Below are 22,491 nucleotides of genomic sequence, written 5' to 3' on the forward strand. Positions count from 1 at the left end.
GACCATATAAAGCAGGTAAATGCATCACGTATATATATATATATATATATATATATATATATATATATATATATGTATATACATACACACACACACACACAAGTAACAGGCTGTCATTAATCAAACAATTAGACAACAAGAGCATTCATTAAAACTTCCTTCACTTAAAAAGACTACGTGCTTTTAAAACAGGCTTAATGGATATTTTTCCATTTAAGCCTGGAACTTTATCAGCTTGCATCTTTATTATCCAATGTAATTCCTTGTTTTCCATAAGATTTCCAATATCACCACCCCTATTGTTTGTATGAACCAAATCAATCAATGTAAAAGAAAAATAATGTTGAATTCCTTTTTCAATATAATGTTTTGAAAGTACATTGCATGTATCACCCACATTCATATAATATGAGTGTTCCCTCATGCATTCCATTAAGGACCTGTTGGTTTTACCAACATAAAAACATGTACAAGCTTTACAGCAAGCCAAATAAACCAAATTTCTTGTTCTACATGTATCTCGTAGATTAAACTTATATTCATGGCTTGTCACTGGATGCCTAAACACTGTTGAACTATTAATCAAAGTACAAAAGTGTCAACTTTTGCACCTATGTGTGCCATAAGACATAGCATGTAATCCTACATGTTCTTTTCTGTTCCTATGCTCTTTATAGCACAGTTGCCTTTTTAGTGATGTTTTGTTTTTGAAGACAACATTAGGTTGTACACCTACTACTTTCCTAATATCATCATCAATATGTAAAATAGACCAGTTGGACCTTACAATGTCCAAAATTCCTGACACATCACTAGTATAATGTATAGAGAGAGGAACCCCTCTCTCCAAGGACGTGACTGTTCTAGAAACAATATCTAGTGATCGTTCATTAAAATATGGTCTATCCGTATCATGTCTATGTTTCATACATTCACCAATGTTATGATCAGTTTCACCCTTCTTATATCCCCTAGAGCCAAGTTCATATTTAAACCTATCAACATCATATTTAAATTTATCATTATTAAATCTCGAAATTTGCATCCCTTGTCCTCTCATGATATTGTGAAAAACATATTGTGGGTGCATACTATCACGTTGTAGTAGTGTATTTTTCCGATACGGCTTTCTGTATAGAGTTGTACAAAACTTTTGCAGATCATTTTTACATACAGTGACATCTAAAAAGTCTATATTTGCATCTGAAAAATTATAAGTGAAATGTAAAAAATTAGTTGTATCATTTAAATGACGTACAAAATCCAGTAACTCTGCGTCTGAGCCATCCCAGAGCAGAAAAAGATCTACAAATCTGCAGTAAAATCTTACAGAATGATGTTGGCTTAAAACATGATGTTTCTCCCACTTGGCCATGACCATGTTGGCGTAGCTATTGGCACAAGGAGTGCCCATAGCCATGCCAGCTTGTTGGGAGATAAAGTTGTTCCTCAAAAAGAAAAACATTATTTTCAAGAACAATCTCAAGGAATAAACAAATCAAATCCACACTACTAGCATCATAGCTACTATGGTCAGTCAAGAAATTATGTATCGTATCTATCCCTTTTTGGTTCGGGATGTCTGTAAATAAAGAAACTACATCGATTGTTACCAACAATATGTTGTCATATACATCATTACTTGCACTAAAATCATATAGTGTTTGCAAAAAATCTTCTGTATCATTTAACACTTGTATTTCACCAGCTAAAATCGGCCTAAGTTTCTTGTCCACAAAAATAGAAAAAGGCTCAGTGAGCCATCCAGTTCCTGAAACCACCAGTCTGAATGGTGGAGTATATGCATTTTTGTGGATTTTTGGTATGCCCTGAAACACAGGATTTAAAGGAAAATCTACCGTTAAATAGTCAAAAGCTCTTTAGTAATCAAATCGCTACATAAACAATCAACTAAAGTGGAATTAACCTGTTGACATAAACGCTCCACTAACTCATGAGTAACTTTCAAGAAGACATTGTCTTCTGCTAACATTGCATTCAATGTAGTTAAGTAATATTCACGGTCAATCACAACAATCCCACCCCCTATATCAGCATTCTTAATAATAAAAGTTTCACCACGTTGTAGCTCCATAAGAGCTGTCCTTTCATCATTATTTAAATTTAAAAAACTTGTCTTTAAGTTGCCCATTTCTATAGGCCAATTTTAAATCATATTCACATTTCTTGTTGAAGGTCTCTAAAAGGGGGTGCAACAGCAGCTGATAGGTGCTAGGTTTCCTGAAAATATCACTATTAAAATCACTATTACCATATAACATTTCGAGTGAACAGTTTCAAACTGAGCACTATATCGCTGAAACAAGAGCATTGAGCAGGTATAAATCAAAGACCTCGTGATAAAAGTTTATATGGCCCTTCTGTTAGAAATTTACTGGAGATGTTGAAAACTATTGATTCCTTGGCTCCATTAACATTTTCTTGATATCGTACCTTGGTGGGTCTTCAGTTTGTCTCTGTTGCTTCCTCCCTCTGCTTGCCGATCGTGGTTGGCGAGAAAAATCCTTTTCTCTGATGGGTAACAGAAGGATTGAGGTCTGTAGCATAGTTGCTGTAGGCGTGGTCTTCTTTCTAAAGTCTAAAAAATTACGTGTCTCAGTTGAAACAATAGACTGCGCATTATGTGATGTATTAGATTGAATCATCACATCAGTAGGCACAGCAAAATTGATCACAGTAATATTACCATGGTCAGTTTGTTCATTACTAAGCATTATGGATGCAGTATGTTCAGTATCAACACCCACAGGACTAGTGGTATTTACGAACAGTCCAAAACAGATGAAAGAGAATAGCCACTCGTTGTCTTAACGCTCGAGTTTATTGAAAGCACAACATACAGCGTTTTCACTTCCTGTATCAAGAAGCTTCATCAGAGATATCCAAATAGCGCGAGACAGCGCTTTAAATACCCAATATTAAGTACGTGAAACGTACTAAACTAATTAGTTATATACAAAACCAGCATATAAATCAAAAAAGAACTGATACATTAAATAAAAATGATAAAACATTACGTGGTATGTGTGTTCAAAAACCACATAGATAAACAGAATATACAGTGGGCTAGCATACGTGAACTTCACATAAGGTACTGGATTAGCGTGAGCTCTTGTGGCAACTTAAAATGAATGCTTTCAGTAATCCGGGTTTAAATGAAAGTTGTAATATCACATCTTTTTTGAAATTAAAATCCCATTTTAGGTGACATTTTATTATTATTTTTCTGCTTTACAAAAAAAATTTTTTGTCCTGTTTAGCAGACCATTATTATAACATTATCTGTCACCATCTTTTTGTGATATTTGTTTTTCACATCTGTTACTTTTCCACCTAAGACATAAAGAATTTTTCTGGTTTTCCAGCCATTATGGAAATGAAGAGTCTCCATTTCATTATGTGATTTACTTATTTTTTTGGAGGTTGTATAGATGTGTCATTACGTCTATTAGAGTGATGAATTTATCTAATTTTTTATAAATATTTTATTGATGGTTTTAAAAGAACTATATTGATGGTTTTATCATTTTGTTGATTATAGTACTTATAATCCAGTACCTTATGTGAAGTTCACGTATGCTAGCCCACTGTATATTCTGTTTATCTATGTGGTTTTTGAACACACATACCACGTAATGTTTTATCATTTTTATTTAATGTATCAGTTCTTTTTTGATTTATATGCTGGTTTTGTATATAACTAATTAGTTTAGTACGTTTCACGTACTTAATATTGGGTATTTAAAGCGCTGTCTCGCGCTATTTGGATATCTCTGATGAAGCTTCTTGATACAGGAAGTGAAAACGCTGTATGTTGTGCTTTCAATAAACTCGAGCGTTAAGACAACGAGTGGCTATTCTCTTTCATCTGTTTTGGACTGTTCGTAGTTACCAGTTTGTGCTTTTTGGTTTTTTCAGGACTAGTGGTATTAGTATTGTTTTTGTTATGTTGTACTTCTCTTGGCCAAACAAAGACATTCCCATTATGGAAATCACATACATCTCTATTCAATTTTTTCTGTTTCTGAACTTTCAGATGTTGTTTGTATGACTAGATGTTATCAGCTACTGATCTAGTTTATTCATAGAATTCTCACCAAAACGTTGGATCAGATCAAGCATGTAGCCTATTAATCTGGTCCGATAGTTCACTTTCAACAGGTTTAAAAAAGTCAAGAAGTAAACGAATGTAGTTAAAACTGCAATCCATATTAAGCTGCTGTCATGTGGATAGCAGAGAAGGGTACGTTGCACCATAGGTCGGCATATTTAAAATACATAGACCACGAGGAATGACTTTGTGATGGAGAGATGCTACTAGGTGCAGTCGCTGCCACTGCATCCTCTTAAGCTTGAATAGGTCATTCGTACGTCACGTATTTTTAAATATAGTTTGTTCATATCATCATTACTCACACTCAAGTCCTGTTCCTCCTTGAACTCGGTACTTAATAAAAGTGAATTCATCTCTAAATGTAGCGTCCTCTCAAATCCACCAGGATGTTCATTCATCAAACTCACGGCAGCAGATCATTGCTCAAGTTCTGTACCCTCGGCCATGTTTCCAAAGAGAATCACAAAAAGTATAAATAAAACAAAAATATTCTCCAATGAATGAACTGTGCTAAGAAAACCAAAGCAGAATGTCAATAATATAACAGAGCACAGATACACAGCCGCCAGTATTAATAAAACGATTTATTCAGCAGAAGGTTAGCGCTTTCACACACAAAAAGTTGTGCTTCTTCAGACCATATAAAGCAGGTAAATGCATCACGTATATATATATATATATATATATATATATATATATACATACACAAGTAATAGGCTGTCATTAATCAAATTAATTAGACAATCAAGAGCATTCATTAACACTTCCTTCACTTAAAAAGACTACATGCTTTTAAAACAGGCTTAATGTATATTTTTCTATGTAAGCCTTTAACTTTATCAGTTTGTATCTTTATTATCCAATGTAATTCCTTGTTATCCGTAAGATTTCTAATATCACCACCCCTATTGTTTGTATGAACCAAGTCAATCACCATAAAAGAAAAAGAATGTTGTATTCCTTTTTCAATATAATGTTTTGCAAGTGCATTACATATATCACCCTCATTCATACAATATGAGTGTTCCCTCACTGGATGCCTAAACACTGTCGAACTATTAAAGTACAGAAGTTACAACTATAAGGCAGTTGTGCTACAAAGAGCATAGGAATAGAAAAGAACATTTAGGTTTACATGCTATGTCTTATGGCACATATAGGTGCAATAGTCGTAACTTTTGTACTTTGATTAATAGTTTGACAGTGTTTAGGCATCCAGTGACAAGCCGTGAATATAAGTTTAATCTAAGTTAAATCTACATGTAGAACAAGAAATTTGGTTTATTTGGCTTGCTGTAAAGCTGGTACATGTTTTTATGTTGGTGAAACCAACAGGCCCTTAATGGAACGCATAAGGAAACACTCGTATTGTATGACTGTGGGTGATGCACGTAATGCCCTTGCAAAACATTATATTGAAAAAGGAATACAACATTCTTTTTCTTTTATGGTGATTGATTTGTTACATATAAACAAGAGGGGTGGTGATGTTAGAAATCTTATGGAAAACAAGGAATTACATTGGATGATAAAGATGCAAGCTGATAAAGTCTCGGGCTTAAATGGAAAAATATCCATTAAGCCTGTTTTAAAAGCACGTCGACTTTTTAAGTAAAGGAAGTTTTAATGAATGCTCGATTGTCTAATTGTTTGATTAATGACAGCCTATTACTTGTGTGTGTGTGTGTGTGTGTGTGTGTGTGTGTGTGTGTATATATATATATATATATATATATATATATATATATATATATATATATATATATATATACATGATGCATTTTCCTGCTTTATATGGTCTGAAGAAGCACAACTTTTTGTGTGTGAAAGTACTTACCTTCCGCTGAATTAATTGTTTAATTAATATTGGCAGCTGTGTATCTGTGCTCTGTTATATTATTGACATTGTTAAATATTAATTAAAAGGATACTTGATAACCAGTGATAAGCACTGTGCCTGAAGTTGTTTACATCTCATATATTTAGTTATAAGAAACTCACCTAGGAATCTGTTGAAGGCTAGTTCAGTCCTCAGGACCGCAGTAGTGGAGGTTGGTGCTGCTGACGTACATCCCATCCGTGAACACACAGGGCAACCAAGGCAGCAGCAAATAGATCGACACTGAGGAGAAACCCTAAAAAGCAACAATCGGAGGTGGAAACCTGGGCACTTTTGTAGATTTATTCTGTGCAGTTTCTCTACACTGTAAAAAGAGACTGTAAATAGTCCCTTTCCCAAATCCCTTCTCATAAAACTGTTAGGGGTACAAAGTCGCATACCAGCCAGGCAACACAGGTGGAACCAGGAGTTTATGGCTCTGACCAATTTAATAGTTATTCAGTCAGAGAATTGCTGATTTTTTTTTTGTGTGTGTGTGTGTGTGCTTGTGTAATGCCGATCATAGCATAGTGCATCCTGCTCTGTCCCTCTGTGTTTCTGTCATGCCTTTTTGGGTGTATCCCTCGCTGACAAAAAGCTTGGCGTTTTTTTCTGCTGTCTCAAAAGAGCATGACAGAACCACATAAGGACAGAGCCACAAAGCCAATTTCACTAAAAAGGATTCTGAAAAAGATTTTTTTTTTTTTTAACTAAAACACAAGCACCATAGTGCTCCCTGCAGACAGGCTACATTTGTATCAAGCAGTTTGTTGCATTTTAAAAACAATTTTTTTTTTATTTAAGTAAAACATAAGCATTGTAGTGTATCATGCAGACAAGAGTATAAATTGTAGCAATTTTTTGCTACATTAGTAGCAAACAGTTGATGCAGTTTAAAAGAAATTATGTTGAGGAAGGCAGGGTTGGAGTCAAGGCACAGGAATGGAACCTGAATGGCTTGGGGAGGAGGGAGGAGCATTAGGTTGTGGATATGACCACCTGCTTGGTGTGCCAGTAAAAGGAACATCTGTGTTTTTTTTTTTTTTTCTCTTCAATGGAAGAGTGTGGGTGGGGGCATAGGCATAGGTTTAACTGTAATAAACTGATTGTTTACAATGTATCAATCGGTGCATTACAGTGAAGTGCTTGCTGGTTGAACCAGGTACATTTTTGTTCATCTGAATAGCTGTTTAAAGCTTCTGCCATTTTTTCCAGCCTTTTGTTATTTGAATTGATATATTACTTCAGTTTTTCATTTATTGTAATCAACTCTGAGTACATTTGACTTTTTACTGGAAGCCATCTCTTGCATCAAAGCTGAAGCTTGAACTACTTTTTGCTGAAAAGCTGCATGATTCTTCCATGTTAGCATTTACTCTTTACCTTTTCTAGTTGATTTTCTTTCAGACTCTGAGCTTCTTCTTTGCTGCCGTCCAGGCAGTGTACTTACTACCTAGTAAATTAATTTTACTAAAACAGGCAAAAGAACTGGCCTTTATAATTTTTTTTTTTACAAACTGATAAATGTGCAGTTGTATTGGAAAAGCCAGGTATTCCAACTTATTCAATACAAATGCACATTCAGAGGCATAGCTAGGCTAGTGTAAAGGGGACAAGCACCCCAGGTGTAAGATGTTAGTGGGAGCAATTGGCAAATGCTGATGTGTTGGTAGTGTAGTACTACTGCATTTGTTGCCAGAATGTTGTATAAGCTGTAAAAAGCAATTCACTAGAGTTTTCAAAGGGGAAAGATGTTTTTTTTCCCCGCAAGCATGAAAGGAGTGGCCTTTTTTACACCTCCACTAAAAATTGGAAGTGGGGGACCCTGTACACCTCTGTACACACTTGTCTATCTAACCTATCTGTCAGGATGTTGGCAATATCAGTGTTTCTGTATATTTAGTGCCATTGTGCTGTAACTCAGAGCAGATCTGAATGCTGCCATTGAGGTTCTTGACATAGCTGTAGAATGCTTTGTGGTTGTCTTTAGAAACAGTGGTGATTTTGTTTTTGTAACTAACTTTGGAGGATTTTATGAGGGATCTCAACTTCTTACTGAGGCTGACCAGGGGGAGTTCCTCCAATTATGGGATTTTACTCTTTTTTTTTTTTTTTTGCAGCAGTTTCTTTCTTCTGCTGTAGAGTTTGTTTATGGCAGGGGATCACCAGATTGGCTTCCTTTTTTGGAGGATAGCATCTTGGTTCTGTTCGGGATAGCACGATCCATGCACTCGTGTAAGTGTTTATATAGTGCATTTGTGTAGGATTCAGCAGTCATACCTCTATTGCCATCTGGATGGGTGTCATGAAGTTTGCCAATTCTGTCTTAAGAAGCATTAAGTTGGCTTTGGAGTAATTTTTTACAGTGGTTTCCCTAATGTGGGGGATGTGGATGTCTAGGGTGATAAGCTTGTGCTCGGATCTGACCAATGAGGAATTGACCACTGGTGTGGAACACTGGTCGCCCATGTCTTTATGAAGTCATAGTGATACGTTCCATGGTGTTACAGATGAGGCTGGTCAGGCTTATGGTCTGCAGTTCCCTGGGTCTGTTACTAGGCCACCTTTGTGGAGGGGAATAATTGTTGCTGCCCTCCATTCCTCAGGAACAAAGCCTGTGGTTAGGCTACGATTGAAAAGGGTACTTAATGGTGATGGCAGTTCCTGTTTTAGCCTGTTTAGAAGACAGCCTGGGATGCCATCTGGTCCGATAGAGGCTGTGTTTTTTTGCCTTGGACAATACTTTGATGACCTGCTCTTCAGATATATAGAGTGTGGGGGTGAGGGCTGGGGGAATGTTTGTGATGAGTTGGGAGGGGATAAGGGAGTGAAATTTCCAGTGGTACATGAGCTGGGTATTCAGGTTAATAATAGTCTGAACTTTGACCACCACATAACCACAATAATAAGGAAATCATTCTATGAGGCACATCTTATTAGTAAAGGCATTGCATCTATATGGATGTAATAATTCCATTATACTCAGCCCTCATCAGACCAATAATTGAGTATAATACTCCCTTTCGTATGTACCTAGTCAGACACCTGCAACAATTGGAGAGACCACTGAAGTTTCTCACTAAGAAATTCCAGGGTACACAAAATGTATTACATGAAAAGACTGCAAGCTTGTTCCTGTCTCCCACAGGTTGTTGAAGGATGATCTGTGCCTGGCTTACAGGGCAGTCTCTGACATGGTCCTGGTGGAAATGCTAGATATTTGTAAATTAAACTGCAGGAAGGTCACTCACTCCAAGGAACATAACCTTGTCTGTAATATGAACAGGTCATGCTGGAGAGAGAGATGCATCTCCCAGAAATTACCACTTCTCTGGAACAATCTTTCAATTCATGTGAAGCAGAACACCTCCCTAACCTCTTCAAATGCAACCTAGATGGATGGATGAGTAACTTCATACTCACTTCTGGGGTGGTACTCATGTCCCTCCTGGACAGAGGAAGTCTGTATTAACTACCCTAGACCCTTACCTCTGCAAACTTCACTCACCTAACCACTGACAATTGGGGCAACTTTTGATAAATATGGCTAGGCTAGTAAGGGCTTTAGGGCCTCTTCAACCTCTGGTGGAGATCAGAAACCTCGCAGAGCATTCTGTTAGATTACAAGGGGCAGTGACAATGTCTCTGATTTCACTGCACTAGCTGCTCCCTAAGGTAGGAAACATGAAAAGCAGCAATAAGGATAATGGCGCCCAGCTACACGCACACATCTCATTGAGGGATTCAGTCTTCTCTGGAGTGTAAGCGAATCACCTTTGTGGTCAAGGTAAAAAAGGGTCTGATATGAAATGAATCTAGAATTACAGTATTTCAAAGTATTTCCCTTTTACCAAGGCCCAGCCAGTCTGTGTGTGTGTGTGTGTGTGTGTGTGTGTGTGTGTTTATGTCTATATCTGTATAGATAAATAGAAGGGTTTCAGTAACTTTGTCGAACACTACTCTGGTCAACATAGATTTTATCAAAAAAATTTGGTCAACTAAACAGATGGCTGACAAGCATGCAAGATTGGCCTTTGCCAGGTATGGGACTATTCCTTTCTCCTAGGGGATTGTACAGTCTCGGACTTAGAATATATAATTTGGAGGGTGTGTGTGGGCCTTTTATTTAAGTTTTGCATGTGCAGTCTGTTGATGTGCATAATGTGTATTAATTTGTTTCCATATTATGCATGTCACTGTAAATGGTATTTGATAAACTTAAGTAGATCCATATAGATATGTATATAGGCAGCTGGGTTACTGGGTGGATAAAGCCTCTTACACAGGAAGTGCAGAGGCTCTGCAAAAACTTTTAAAAGGTTTAACAGGAAATTTTATAATGTGCTGCATCTGTTTTGTTTTTTAAATCCCTTTTTATTTTTCAAGTGATGAGATGTGTGTGTAGATCCACACACACATGTATATGCATATATGATATCTGTTGCTTTTGTTGAACAACGTTTTTGTCGACATCTGTTTAGTTTACAAAATTTGGATGAATGATTCTCGGGGTTAGACTTTCACCGAGAATTGTGAAATTAGCACATATAACTAGAAAGAGGTGTGTGGGTGCTTGCCCCACCCTTGCAAAAAGTGGTAATTTCTTTTTTTTTTGCGTGTGTGGTTTGTTTTGCATGTGCTGAGATTGTAGCTCATTGCATGCATAGTAGGGTGTCAATGTCTGTAGGGTCGACCACGTTGTGTTGACATTATGCACATCGATATCTGGGTCATTTAGCACATTTAAATAGACCTGAGTGTGTGTGTATACATACATATATATATATATATATATATATATATATATATATATATATATGTATGTATATATATATGTATGTATATATATATATATATATATATATATATATATATATATATATATATATATATATATATATATATATATAGATATATATATATATATATATATATATATATATATATATTTATATATAGATATAGATGTGTGTTTGTATATATAGCGTAGCAATGCAATGAGTAGTAGTGTTGCCCCCGCAGCAAAAGTTTTTCTCAGATTTGGTTTTCAGCTTGTGTGCCATCTGGTGTGGAGTCTGCATGTCCTCCCTCTGATTTCATAGGCCTTCTCCAGGTACTCCAGTTTCCTTCCACAAGCAGTAGGTATTCTGCTGACTCTAAGTTGTTTGTAGTTCTGTGTGATGAGGAAGAAAGACCTGGCAATGTTCTTCCATTCCCTACATGTCTGTTACACTGTGTTGATGGGGGGGTCACTGCAGGAATAATATGCAACTCAACAGCTTTGGAATGATATGTGTGTGGGCATAGTGTGTATATAATGGGTTACAAGAAGCATTAAGGTATTGTGATTTCATTTAAATGAGTTCCTATATTGAAAAGTGTTGACACAGTGATCAGGCTGACATTTTATATCAGTGACATCGCAGCAGTAACTTCAACAGAAGTTGAATATGCAGGGTCTGGTCTACAGTTAAATTGTAATAAAAAAATTATATTGTTTTGTACAAAGCTGACTGCTGCTGAATTTTAATATAATGTTATCCATGTGGCACTTGAAATGAAGCTGCTTTCTCTTGAATTTATGAAAATGATTTCTTTCAAAATTAATCAAAGTTTTCATGACTTCATTTTGGTATTCTGATTAACTAGGAAAGTTAACATTAATCTGACTGTACTGTGTATTCGAACAGTATAGAATTAAAGTAGTTCTTCAGCTGTTTGCGCGCCTCAGGTATGAAGTTTAGTATATATTAAGTTGAAGTGCATATAGTAGCTTAGGACCAAATTAAAAAGCTGCTAGTGGGGGAAGTGTTGCAGAAGTTGCAATCAGAATAATAGTTATATTTGTTGATGTTTGTGCTCATGCTAATGTAAAGTGAGAATTAAATTTCTCCAAAATAGGAAGTGCTTCCTCTCAATGTAGAACAAATAGGCAAAATGTGAAACATGTTAAAAAAAAAAAAAAAAAAAAACCCTTCAGTTAGGAAGCTCCTGACATTGTTAAAATGTGTTACTTTATACTTATTTAAAACATTTGATGAGTTAATAAGACTCAGTATTATAAAACAAACAGAAAACATCCTAACAATGAATGTGTGGCAGATACTTTCCATTTGGAACATGGGCTTTTTAAAAGGCCCAAAATGAGGAACCTTTCCCATAATGAGGTACATTTAAGAGGTATGCATTCAGATCACTACTCTAGCTACAGTCTGAGCATGATTTAACTTTGATTTGCCTAGACTTAACTCATTATTTCTTGTATTTGCCAGTAAGTAAGCTGCAAGCAATTTGTTACTTGGATAGTACATACTTTCTTGTTGTTTTGTATAGTTAATAACTGTCTTACCCTGCCTAATTTTTCTTTATAGTCTCTGTAGTGATGTTGTTTTTAAACTGAGATAATCTCCTCCTCACAAGTCAGTTTGACATTCATTGCTCATCTTCAATCAGCATAATTGCATAACTGCTTAAAAGTTGTTAGTTGATCATTATTAATTTCTAAAAATATTGTCGCACATTGCCTTTGACTTCATTAACAACAAAACTTGGCTGGATTAAAGATTTTGTACCACTGATGTTTCTGCATAAATATGACAATATTAAGCCATCTATAAGGCCATTAAACATCTTCATATGTATAAATATATTGTGTGTGCTAGTACTGCTAATGCAAAGATGTTATGACTGGTTCCCGTGACATAACTTTCAATTGTCCAGATATTCACAGAATGTCTAGATTTTTGCCTCATATTTTGGTGTGTTCCTCATAAAATTTGTTGTTTACTGGTAAATCAGTAAAGACTGAGTTCATTAAATAATAGTAGACATCTGAGTTTCAAACTTCGTAGCCTTCTGAAAATGCATGTTAACACAAAATGTTTTGTTCTAGCAACTTTCTAACTTCATAAGAACAATATTTAAAACCTGTCTCTATTTTGGGGCCTTTATTCCACCATTAGCTTTGACTTTGTCTAGTGCTCTTGTGCTAAGAGGTTGAGCGGAGTGTCCCTTGACTATGTGTGTAACCTCTGCATTACAAAAAATATCATGCCAAATATTTGGAAATAGCTTTAATCACACCTTTTCTTAAACAAAATGCAGTGCAATAAATACTTCTTCTCACTTTTGCCCTCAGTAATAGCTGCATTAGGTTAGTTACCTAAAAGTTATTTAACCCTCAACTCTCTGAATGTAGCAAACCTTGCAGTACTCTTTCCAGGAAACAGCATCGTTTTTTGGACTGGTCAAAGCATGATGTCCACTCTTTGGCCACTGACAGTTGAAATATTAATGCACCTGCATATTAGGTAATCTTAGTGAGGCAATATTCATAGACCTTATTAAGGCTTTTGACTTAGTCTACCACTCATGTCTAGTAAACCATATGTTATACTTGGAATAAGTCCAGATGCCTTGTCCTAGTTTCAAGACTTCTTTTTCAACTGGCTTTTTAGAGCTAAGCTTTCATCTTCTTTCTCACTTCTCTGCTTACTAAAAGGTGCATCTCATCATTCTATTCTTACCTCCTTTTCCTTTACAGTTTCATAAACAAACCTCCCACTGACCTGGCTAACATACCACTTGTTTCAGATGGTGATTGTATGGAAATATTCAGATCAGCCCCACCCCGCATTAATTCTCCAACTAATAAGAGGATCTCTACACATGTATCACTCAGAATAACAACGGCAATACATTAGTTCCAAAGAGCGTGGTATTTAAAACTATTTTATAAAACACCATGCTCTTGAACATAGTTGGCATCAACAATGAAACAGCATTCTCTTTCAAATATGTAGGTGGATGACTATACCAATCCCTGAATTTTCAAGCATATATCTCAAAGAAAAACACAAACGGAGTTAAGTCTTTACTTTTTGTATCAGGAAAAAGCTGCTTTCTTTCTTCCATAGTAAGAGCAATAATTAAAGGAATTCTATTTTCTCAACTGTAATATGTTTTGCCCCTAATTTTCAGCAGCCTCAAACAAAAGCACATAAGCAGTACATGTTCTTTGGAGCAAAATGTGCCATTCCGTGACCTCATCTCACCTTATTACAAACATCATTACTTAGCAACGAAGAGGGCCACATGACTGCCAGTTAAATAAAAGGCATATCTTTTACATGAATTACAACTGTTTAAGCTTTTATATTTAGAACCCCAAGCTGACAAACTTAGGAAATTAAATCTCAAGTTTACAACCTTAGAAATTAAATACACAATAAAACTGACCTGTACAGCTTTATCTCTGTAGGGCTAAACTATTGAATAACTTATGTCACACCCAAAGCAGCTAACCTTTTTATTCCAAATTCAGATCACAGCTGGGAGACATACCTCAAAAAAGAAGCCTGTTGAAATGTTTTACTACAGGCCATGTTGCTTAATGGCTACCTTGGCCACCTTTCCATATTCAGTTCTTTAACTATTTTCACTCGTATATTTTCTTGCTATGAATACGACTAAATAATCTTACTTCCATTCCTTCCTTTTTTCAAATATGTTACTGCCCTAGTGAAGGTATATTCTTTTTATGTACTTATTATTTTCATCATTTGTTCTTACTTTGTCTAAACAACTATATTAGTGGTTTAATGTTTATATCTCTTTTATATAGCCTCCCAGCTGAGCCTACAGTAGGTCCATATGAATCATTGCTGTACCCTGGTAAACAAGAATAAATGCCACATACAATAATTACTGTGTATTTTTTCAAATGATTTTATGTATATTTAATTTAATACATGTAAAAATATTCTACTGTCCTGTCAAAGCTAAGATGGAGTTTGATAGATATAATGCCCTGTACTGTCAACATTATTTTGGATTTGTCTTTTGTAGTTTCATGTGGAACTGTTCTTCTCAGGTCGCCATTGATATGGATTATAGTGGCCAGAATTTCCCAGTCAACAAATACAAGCTAACAAAGGTCAATAAATGTCTGTCAGAAAGTATACAGCGGCTCTGTTGTGCAAAAGGTTTGGCCTGTATATATCATATGTAAGTAGCTTTATTCATTTGGGCTGTCTTGCCTTTGGCCCAGGTTATGGGTGGAAGCATTCTATGACTAGTCCATCAACCAGGTAAATAAATGTATAAATAAATAAGTAAATAAGTGCGTGGTTGTTTGAGTAGAATAAAGAAGTTTGCAAGTACACAGAAGGGCCTTTAAATAGGTACTTGAGAGGTGTAGAGGGAAACAGTTTTATAATATCCTGAAAAAAACAAGCATGTTTCACAGGGAGCTGTAGTGAACATCTCTTGCACACTACCAATAATGCATGGCTTGTTTCTGTTGTGCAGAGAGAGCTTAGTATCTACAAAAGCAGGTTAGACACAGATTTTTGTTTGCTGTCTCCCTTTTGAGATTCTCCAGTCTATTGGTTAACTACTTGCTGTGGCCTGAAGGCATGACAACTTTCTGAACTTTATAAGTACTTTAGCTTTCTTAGATAGACAGTAAGCCCAGAGTACACACACCTGTACCTGAATGAATACCCATGTGTTTTACTTGCAAACATTCGCTGCTGTGTGATTTATTGTTGTTCTCTGCATGCAGCCATACAGTCATACCTTAAAATGTGGTCCATTTAACAGTGTCTGAGCAGAGGAGACTGCTCATGGGAGCAGTTCACTGAAGGAATCACAGAGCCGCAGGTGCACCTTGTACAGCAGACGAGAAACATATTTGTCTGTTTCCAGATGTTTATCTTAGTATAGGGATTAGTGAAGGCATTTCTGTGCTTATCTCTCAGCTCTTTTTATTATTACTTACTATTTTTTTTATTTTTGCCCTAGAAATAGCTCTCGATTCATGAGGTTACCCAGAAGTAGTTATTGCCTCAGCTGATGCTTGTGTTTGTACAGTGTAGTTAATGAAAGCTGTGGGATTCATTTTCATGATTACATTGCTGGAGCACTGTGGCTCATTAATGCCTCACTTTTCTTTTAGATGACATTTGTAAGCACACTTTGGACCATTCCGTTTTCTTGCAACATTTTTCAGATACTCGAGGCTAAACTAGGAAATAGTACATCTATCATCTCCATATGTGTCACCCATGATTGTGATCAGTAATAATAAAGTAGTCTCAAACAGTTCACTTTACTTGTCTGCGTCCTTCCTTTCCATTTTTGGCAAGGTTTACCGCTGTTTTTATTGACTAATATTGACATGCATCTCCTTCACCAGAAGGACAAAATCGCATTTTGTATTGGTTAATATATATATATATATATATATATATATATATATATATATATATGTGTGTATATACACATATATATATATATATATGTGTGTGTATATACACACATACATATATATATATTTTTGTGTGTGGAAGTTTGTTTATTTTTAGGAAGGGGCTTTTTTCTGTAAGTTAACAGATTGTATACCTTTCATTAATTAAATTATGAAATGTTATAGATATTCCTGTGTCAGATTCTTGCTTGCTTGTGTGTTATCACTGGTTAATATTTATTCTTCCCAATTCTGCAGAAAAGCCACGTTTACAGAAAGACACTTCAAGCCTTAATTTACCCCATTTCTTCAACAACACCTCACAATTTTGAAGTCTGGACTGCCACTACTCCTACTTATTGCTATGAATGTGAAGGGCTGCTATGGGGCATTGCTCGGCAGGGAATGCGTTGCACTGAATGTGGGGTCAAATGTCATGAGAAGTGCCAAGATCTGCTCAACGCAGACTGTTTACAGAGTAAGTTTTGTGTTCATAATGCTTGGCTTATAGTGTTTGTTTTGTGCAAAAATAATGCTGTTGCAATGTGACCCTTCAAAACAAGTTTACATTTTTTTTTGGTGGGGGGAGATTACCAGTAAAAGTTCATACAAGCATAGTCTGCACCGCTGTACACTGGCTTTCCATGAGGGACACTTTTACAGCTGTTGCCTGCATAAATACGTATTGCTAATATAAATTATAATGTCAGTGCCACTATTTAATTTGTATCTACATTGAGAATCCCATAGGCAAACTTACGGTGGATCAGCACTCAGACCTCACTGTCCCTCTACCGGTTATGTGAACAGGCAATATACAAAAGATTGGGATGTAGTCCAGTATTTCTAATTTTGCTTTTGTGTGTATACACACATTAGCACACACACACGTGTGTGTATGTATATGTATATAATGTGTGTATGTATGTATATGTATATATATATATATATATATATATATATATATATGTATATATATGTGTATATATATATATATATATATATATATATATATATATATATATATATATATATATATAGACACACACACACACACACACATATATATATATATATATATATATATATATATATATATATATATATATATATATATATATATATATATAATATGACCCCAATCTGACTTTTAAGAGCTGCATATCTTTTCTGTATTTCCCAACAGTAAATTAGGCAGAAGGCCAGTGTGGTGAGGAGGTTGATCACTGGTAAGGTGTATGACGGAATGTGGCCTTTACATTGTGTTCATGGACATCCAGAATTGCCATTTTGCTGATACACCTGATATCTAAAAGGGTGATTTGCATATAACCATGAGTCCTCTGATGCAAGAGGTTTAAGGTATCACACAGTTGGAAGTCTAGCTTTGCTAGATTTTTCTTTCTGTTTTTTAACCAGTTGGTTATCTGTTTGACCTTTTTACTCTCTGTTTTAATCACTAGAGGATGTCATAAAGTTTCATTGTATTCCAACCATTTTATTAACTTTCTATTTTACACCTATGTTGTCAGGCAGAGTTGCATTAATTACAGAACAGTGCCTATACTGAAGACTACAACATTTGTGCTTTCTGTTTGGAGTCAGACACATGTTAGTTGTGGTTTCAATTTGCTATTGTTAGGAACTTCATAAAGGTTCCTGTAAATAATTAACTGAATGAAGAAGCTGACTTTTTACTGGACGTCTTGGCTTCAAACTTCAAGCAATAGACCATTGCTTACTTTATATATAATACTTCACGGAGTGTACCTTCCTGTACCATCCACTCTACTTCACTCCTCTGCTGTAGCAATTTCCTACCTCCCCATCTCAAGACAGAGGTACATGCCTAATTTCTGGAATTTGTATCTGATATGCACTTTTAATGCAAATGAATGTGGAGCAGTATTTGAACATTGTCATTTCTAAGCTGTTACACACTACAGGGGTTTTCATGAAGATGCTCTAACCTGGCACATGGTTTACATAAGGCAGAGAACCAGTCCTGGGTGAAATACTGGTTCATTGCAAGAGATACACACACAAGCACTTCCATGCTGCATGAAGGCAAATGGGTAAATTTCGAGGACCACAAGTTCATCTAATGGTACGTCTTTAGGATGAGAAATTAATCCAAAGCATCAGATGAAAATCCATGTTGACATGAGTAGTTTATTTAGAGTCCACACAAAAGGCATCCCAACTGGAAACTAAAGTAGAAAATCAAGCTCTATGAGGCAAGAATGCTAACCTCTTCTTCACTGTACCACTCAGAGGAAAGGGGTCATTCAAATTTATATGTTGTTTTGGTTGTGCATGATTATATTGCTGTGTTAGTGTGCACATATATTCATGTATGTGCACACATTTGTGTGTATGCATGTGTGTGTTTATTGATATATATATATATATATATATATATATATGTGTATTTGTATGTATATATGTATATATAAAAATATACTCTCACATACATATATAGGGGTATCATTCATTTGACTTTAAAGTCAAAATGTCGATATTTTGAGGTGTCAGTATTCTGAATGACACACATATATACATATATATGTATGTATATTAATATATATGTATACATATAGGAAGGCACTTTATATCATCGAAATACTGAAATATTGAATTTCAGTATTTCAAATGATATAAAGTTAAATTTTTGAAACCACGAAAACTCGGAACCTCTTAATTCAAAATCTCGCACACCGGAGATTTTGAATTTCATGCTTCTACTACACACAAACACACACACACACACACACACACACTAGCTCTCTACTACATAAAAGCAGGGAGACAAGCCCCACTGCACCCCAACATGGGAGGGGTTGTGCCCCCCACCACTTAAATATTCCCAGTCCAAGGGCGCACTACACACAAACACACACAAAACACCATCACACAAGCTACATTTTCCTCGCACACACACATCATAGCAACAAAACACACTGACACACACCACAGCCTCTACCCAAAACCCTTAACACGCACACACTTACCTGAATCCATAACCACAGCGAAACATCAGAAGCACGAAATTCAAAACCGCCAGTATTCGAGGTTTTGAATTTCGTGCTTCTGAGCTTTCACTCTTCTCAGGATTCCACTTTATGGGCTCGAAATACTGAATTTCAATATTTCGAGCTTCTAAAGTGAATCCACATATAGTATTAAAACTGTCGCATACACTTTTTGTGAGTGCACAGAATATGTGGGAGTCTGGAGGGATGGTTTGACGCACACATCTTTTACTGCACTATAAGACTTGACGGTATGAGCTTCTTGATAAGTGATGAAGCGCAAGGTATTTCATGCATTCCATGAAACAGACACTGCATTTGTCAATTTTAACTTTTTTTTGTTAGTTTGAATTATTGCTGTAATTATGTTTTCTGCATAACTTGTGCATTGATAAAGAACTTAAACCAGTTTCCTTAGGTTTTTATGAATGCGCTACTCTATAGGGTTTTTCTGTTTTAGCACAGTGGTGATTTTTTTAGTATTTCGAAGTCTCAGAATAAGTTTTTGATTTTATTTTGGTACCTTAATTCTATATTTTTATTTATTATTATGGAGCTTAATCTTATTTAGTTCAGTTATTCATCATTGGGTCTGTTTTGAATTTCCCTTTATTTAATTTGCTGGTTGTGGCCCTGTGTGTGTGTGTGTGTGTCTGCCTCATTGTTTTAGCTTGACTGGGACTAACACAGGTATTTAGAGTAATAATTTTGCTTTCACGGGGAGTTGATGACATGCCAAGGTTGTTGATTAATATGTAAATAAAATATGTAAATCATGAGTGAGAAACACAGATACCCCCCCTGCTGGCTTGGTTTGTTGTTAGAATAAATAAATAAATATAAAATATACAATTTATTTTCTTGATGTGTTGTTTTCTTTACCTGTTTTTATATTTGGCACATATCTCCCTTATAAAGTAAGTCACAAAACATATGTGCCTGCTTTCAGGGAAGACATCAGGACTTTTTCTTAGTGACTTGCTCAGAGGTATACAGAATACAAATTGGGATAGAAGCGGTCAAACTAATGACTACTGGATTAGGCTTTGGTGCTTTTTGACAGTCTCAAGTATCAGTCCTTTAAGCTGCTTTGCTGGACCTCAAATTGAGTTCATGTACTTGGCTAATAAAACAAAACAAAAAAATGAATAAGTAAGTAAAATATTTCCATATATACTTAATACTTCAAAAACACGACTTACAAACTGCTGTATGATATTAAGTAAAAGCTTAGATGTTGTTTAAGAAAACTGTCTTTGATATTTGTACTGCAAGTTGCACATCTCAAGAGAAATCCAGCAGGATGAGTAGGCATGACCATTCCTTGATGAAACCAAATGGATTGGATCCAGTATCTGGAGGTTTCCTATGTCATAATTGATCATTTCCATGATAATTCTGTCTATGGCTTTGGATATGAGACTAGTGAAACTTACGGGTTTCTAGTGTCTGTAGATGGCCCACCTTTGTGTGGAAGGATGACTGTTCATGAGGCACAAAGCCAGTTTGGAGGCCTGATAGGTTATGTTTCATGCTATTTAGAAGCCATCCTCTGTCTGTCTGGACCCACTGATGCAGTGTTCTTGGCCTTAGAGATGGCATTAAGGGCCTGATCCCTAGTGATAACAGGGGAGTTCTATTTGATGGTATTTCCTGAGGGAAGGTTGAGGGGGATAGAGGGGTAAAGTTGGAGCTGAATTTGTGGGCCAGTAGGTTTGCTATATCTTCTGTCTCAATATAGGTGGCTCCATTAACAATGAGCTTGGCACATAATTGTGTACTGCATTTGAGGGTGCGAACATAGCTAAAGAATGCCTTGTGGCTGCCCTTGGCCTGGGAGGCCAAATTTATCTCAAATTTGGTTTTGGTAGACTTTTTGTCCTGTGAGTTGTTTGTGTAGTTTGATGAGAGTGCTTTTATCCTGCTGGGTGCTGCACCTCCTAATTTTTGCCATGATTTTCTTCCTTCTATTATACAGCTTAGTGATGTTGTGGCTTCTTTTCTGAGTTAGTTCTGTACGTCTTTGTGGTGGGTACAACTGCCTCAAGGCAGCTATTAACATGCTTTTATAGGTTTTCTGTGAATAGTTCTGCGTGGGCAGCAGTTTTCTCAGGGTTTATGGGGGCTTGAAATTTTGCCAGGTTGGTACATAATAGTAGGAAGTTAACCTTAGGATAGTTCCTCGATTTTCCAGGGTTAGCTAGAGTTCCAGGTTTTATTTTTACTTCAGAGATGACTATTTTGTGGTCTGACTTTGTCAGAGAAGACATTACATTGGGGAGGGTGCAACATTGTCCCATATTAGAGAGGACCACATCCATTATGGATGCACCCCTGGTTAGTGTATTGACAGTCTAATCAAGGGAGTTTGTGTTTACAAAATCCAGGAATCTCTGTGCCTGTACATTTGGTGTAATTTATGATTCCCAGTTAATAATGGGGTAGTCACCCATGAATATCGTATCGGGTTGGATGGTGAGTGCTTCCAATAAGTTTAAACACATGTTATGGGTTTCTTGGGTCAAAGAGGGGGACCTATATCTTGCAAGGAAGTGGTATGGGGTTTTGTTTATGGTGATTTGAATGTGGAAAAACTCAAGTGCATTGTCTTGTTTGACCAGCCTTGTGGTATATTTCTGTTTGATGTAAACTGAGATACTTCCACCTTTAGTTCTTGTCTGTATAGTAACTGGTATAAACGTGTGCAAGGCATTGTCACCTTGCACTGTTGGTGTGCTATCCATTGGCTTTAAACCATGTGTCATTGAGCACACATTACACCTATTATAGTGTTACCATCCTGAGTCATTGTGCTGCACCCGGACTATGCAGGGATGATGACTGTTCCTTTCCCACCCCTCTGGCCTGTATGGCTATTATTTCTTATTCACAGAGTTGTCAAGTCACTGTATGTAAGGAATAGCCTGGGTTGTATTAATACGTGCATCAGTTTTATTTTGTGTTGCTCATGTCATGGGCCATAGCAGTGGACCACACACTGCCTCCTTGCCTTTTTTTCATAAGAAAATGATTGGTAAGCTAGATGGATTTGTAGATTTATAAATGTGAACCAGTTTTTGTGCATTTGTTAATGCTTCCTTTGTCTTTTCTATGATAATGTTTAGAATCGGTCACTCATTTTCTTATTGTGATCTTTTCGTTTCTGGGTGATTGGTTTTACACTGCTGTGTTTTTT

General features: G+C 36.1%; 1 protein-coding gene across 9 annotated transcripts in view; it reads left to right on the top strand.

Moving 5' to 3' along the window:
- Nucleotides 1–22,491, top strand: part of LOC122806326 (protein unc-13 homolog B-like) — a 2,554,726-nt gene that overhangs the window by 502,633 nt on the left and 2,029,602 nt on the right. For all 9 annotated transcript variants that reach the window (XM_044076650.1, XM_044076675.1, XM_044076685.1 and 6 more), the window contains one exon: nucleotides 16,522–16,741. In XM_044076650.1, coding sequence (XP_043932585.1) covers nucleotides 16,522–16,741 — 220 coding nt within the window. The remainder of the gene's footprint in view (nucleotides 1–16,521; nucleotides 16,742–22,491) is intronic.

Source organism: Protopterus annectens, chromosome 1.part1 (assembly GCF_019279795.1).
Source record: "Protopterus annectens isolate FY-2018-M chromosome 1.part1, PAN1.0, whole genome shotgun sequence".
Taxonomy (NCBI): Eukaryota; Metazoa; Chordata; order Ceratodontiformes; family Protopteridae; genus Protopterus; species Protopterus annectens.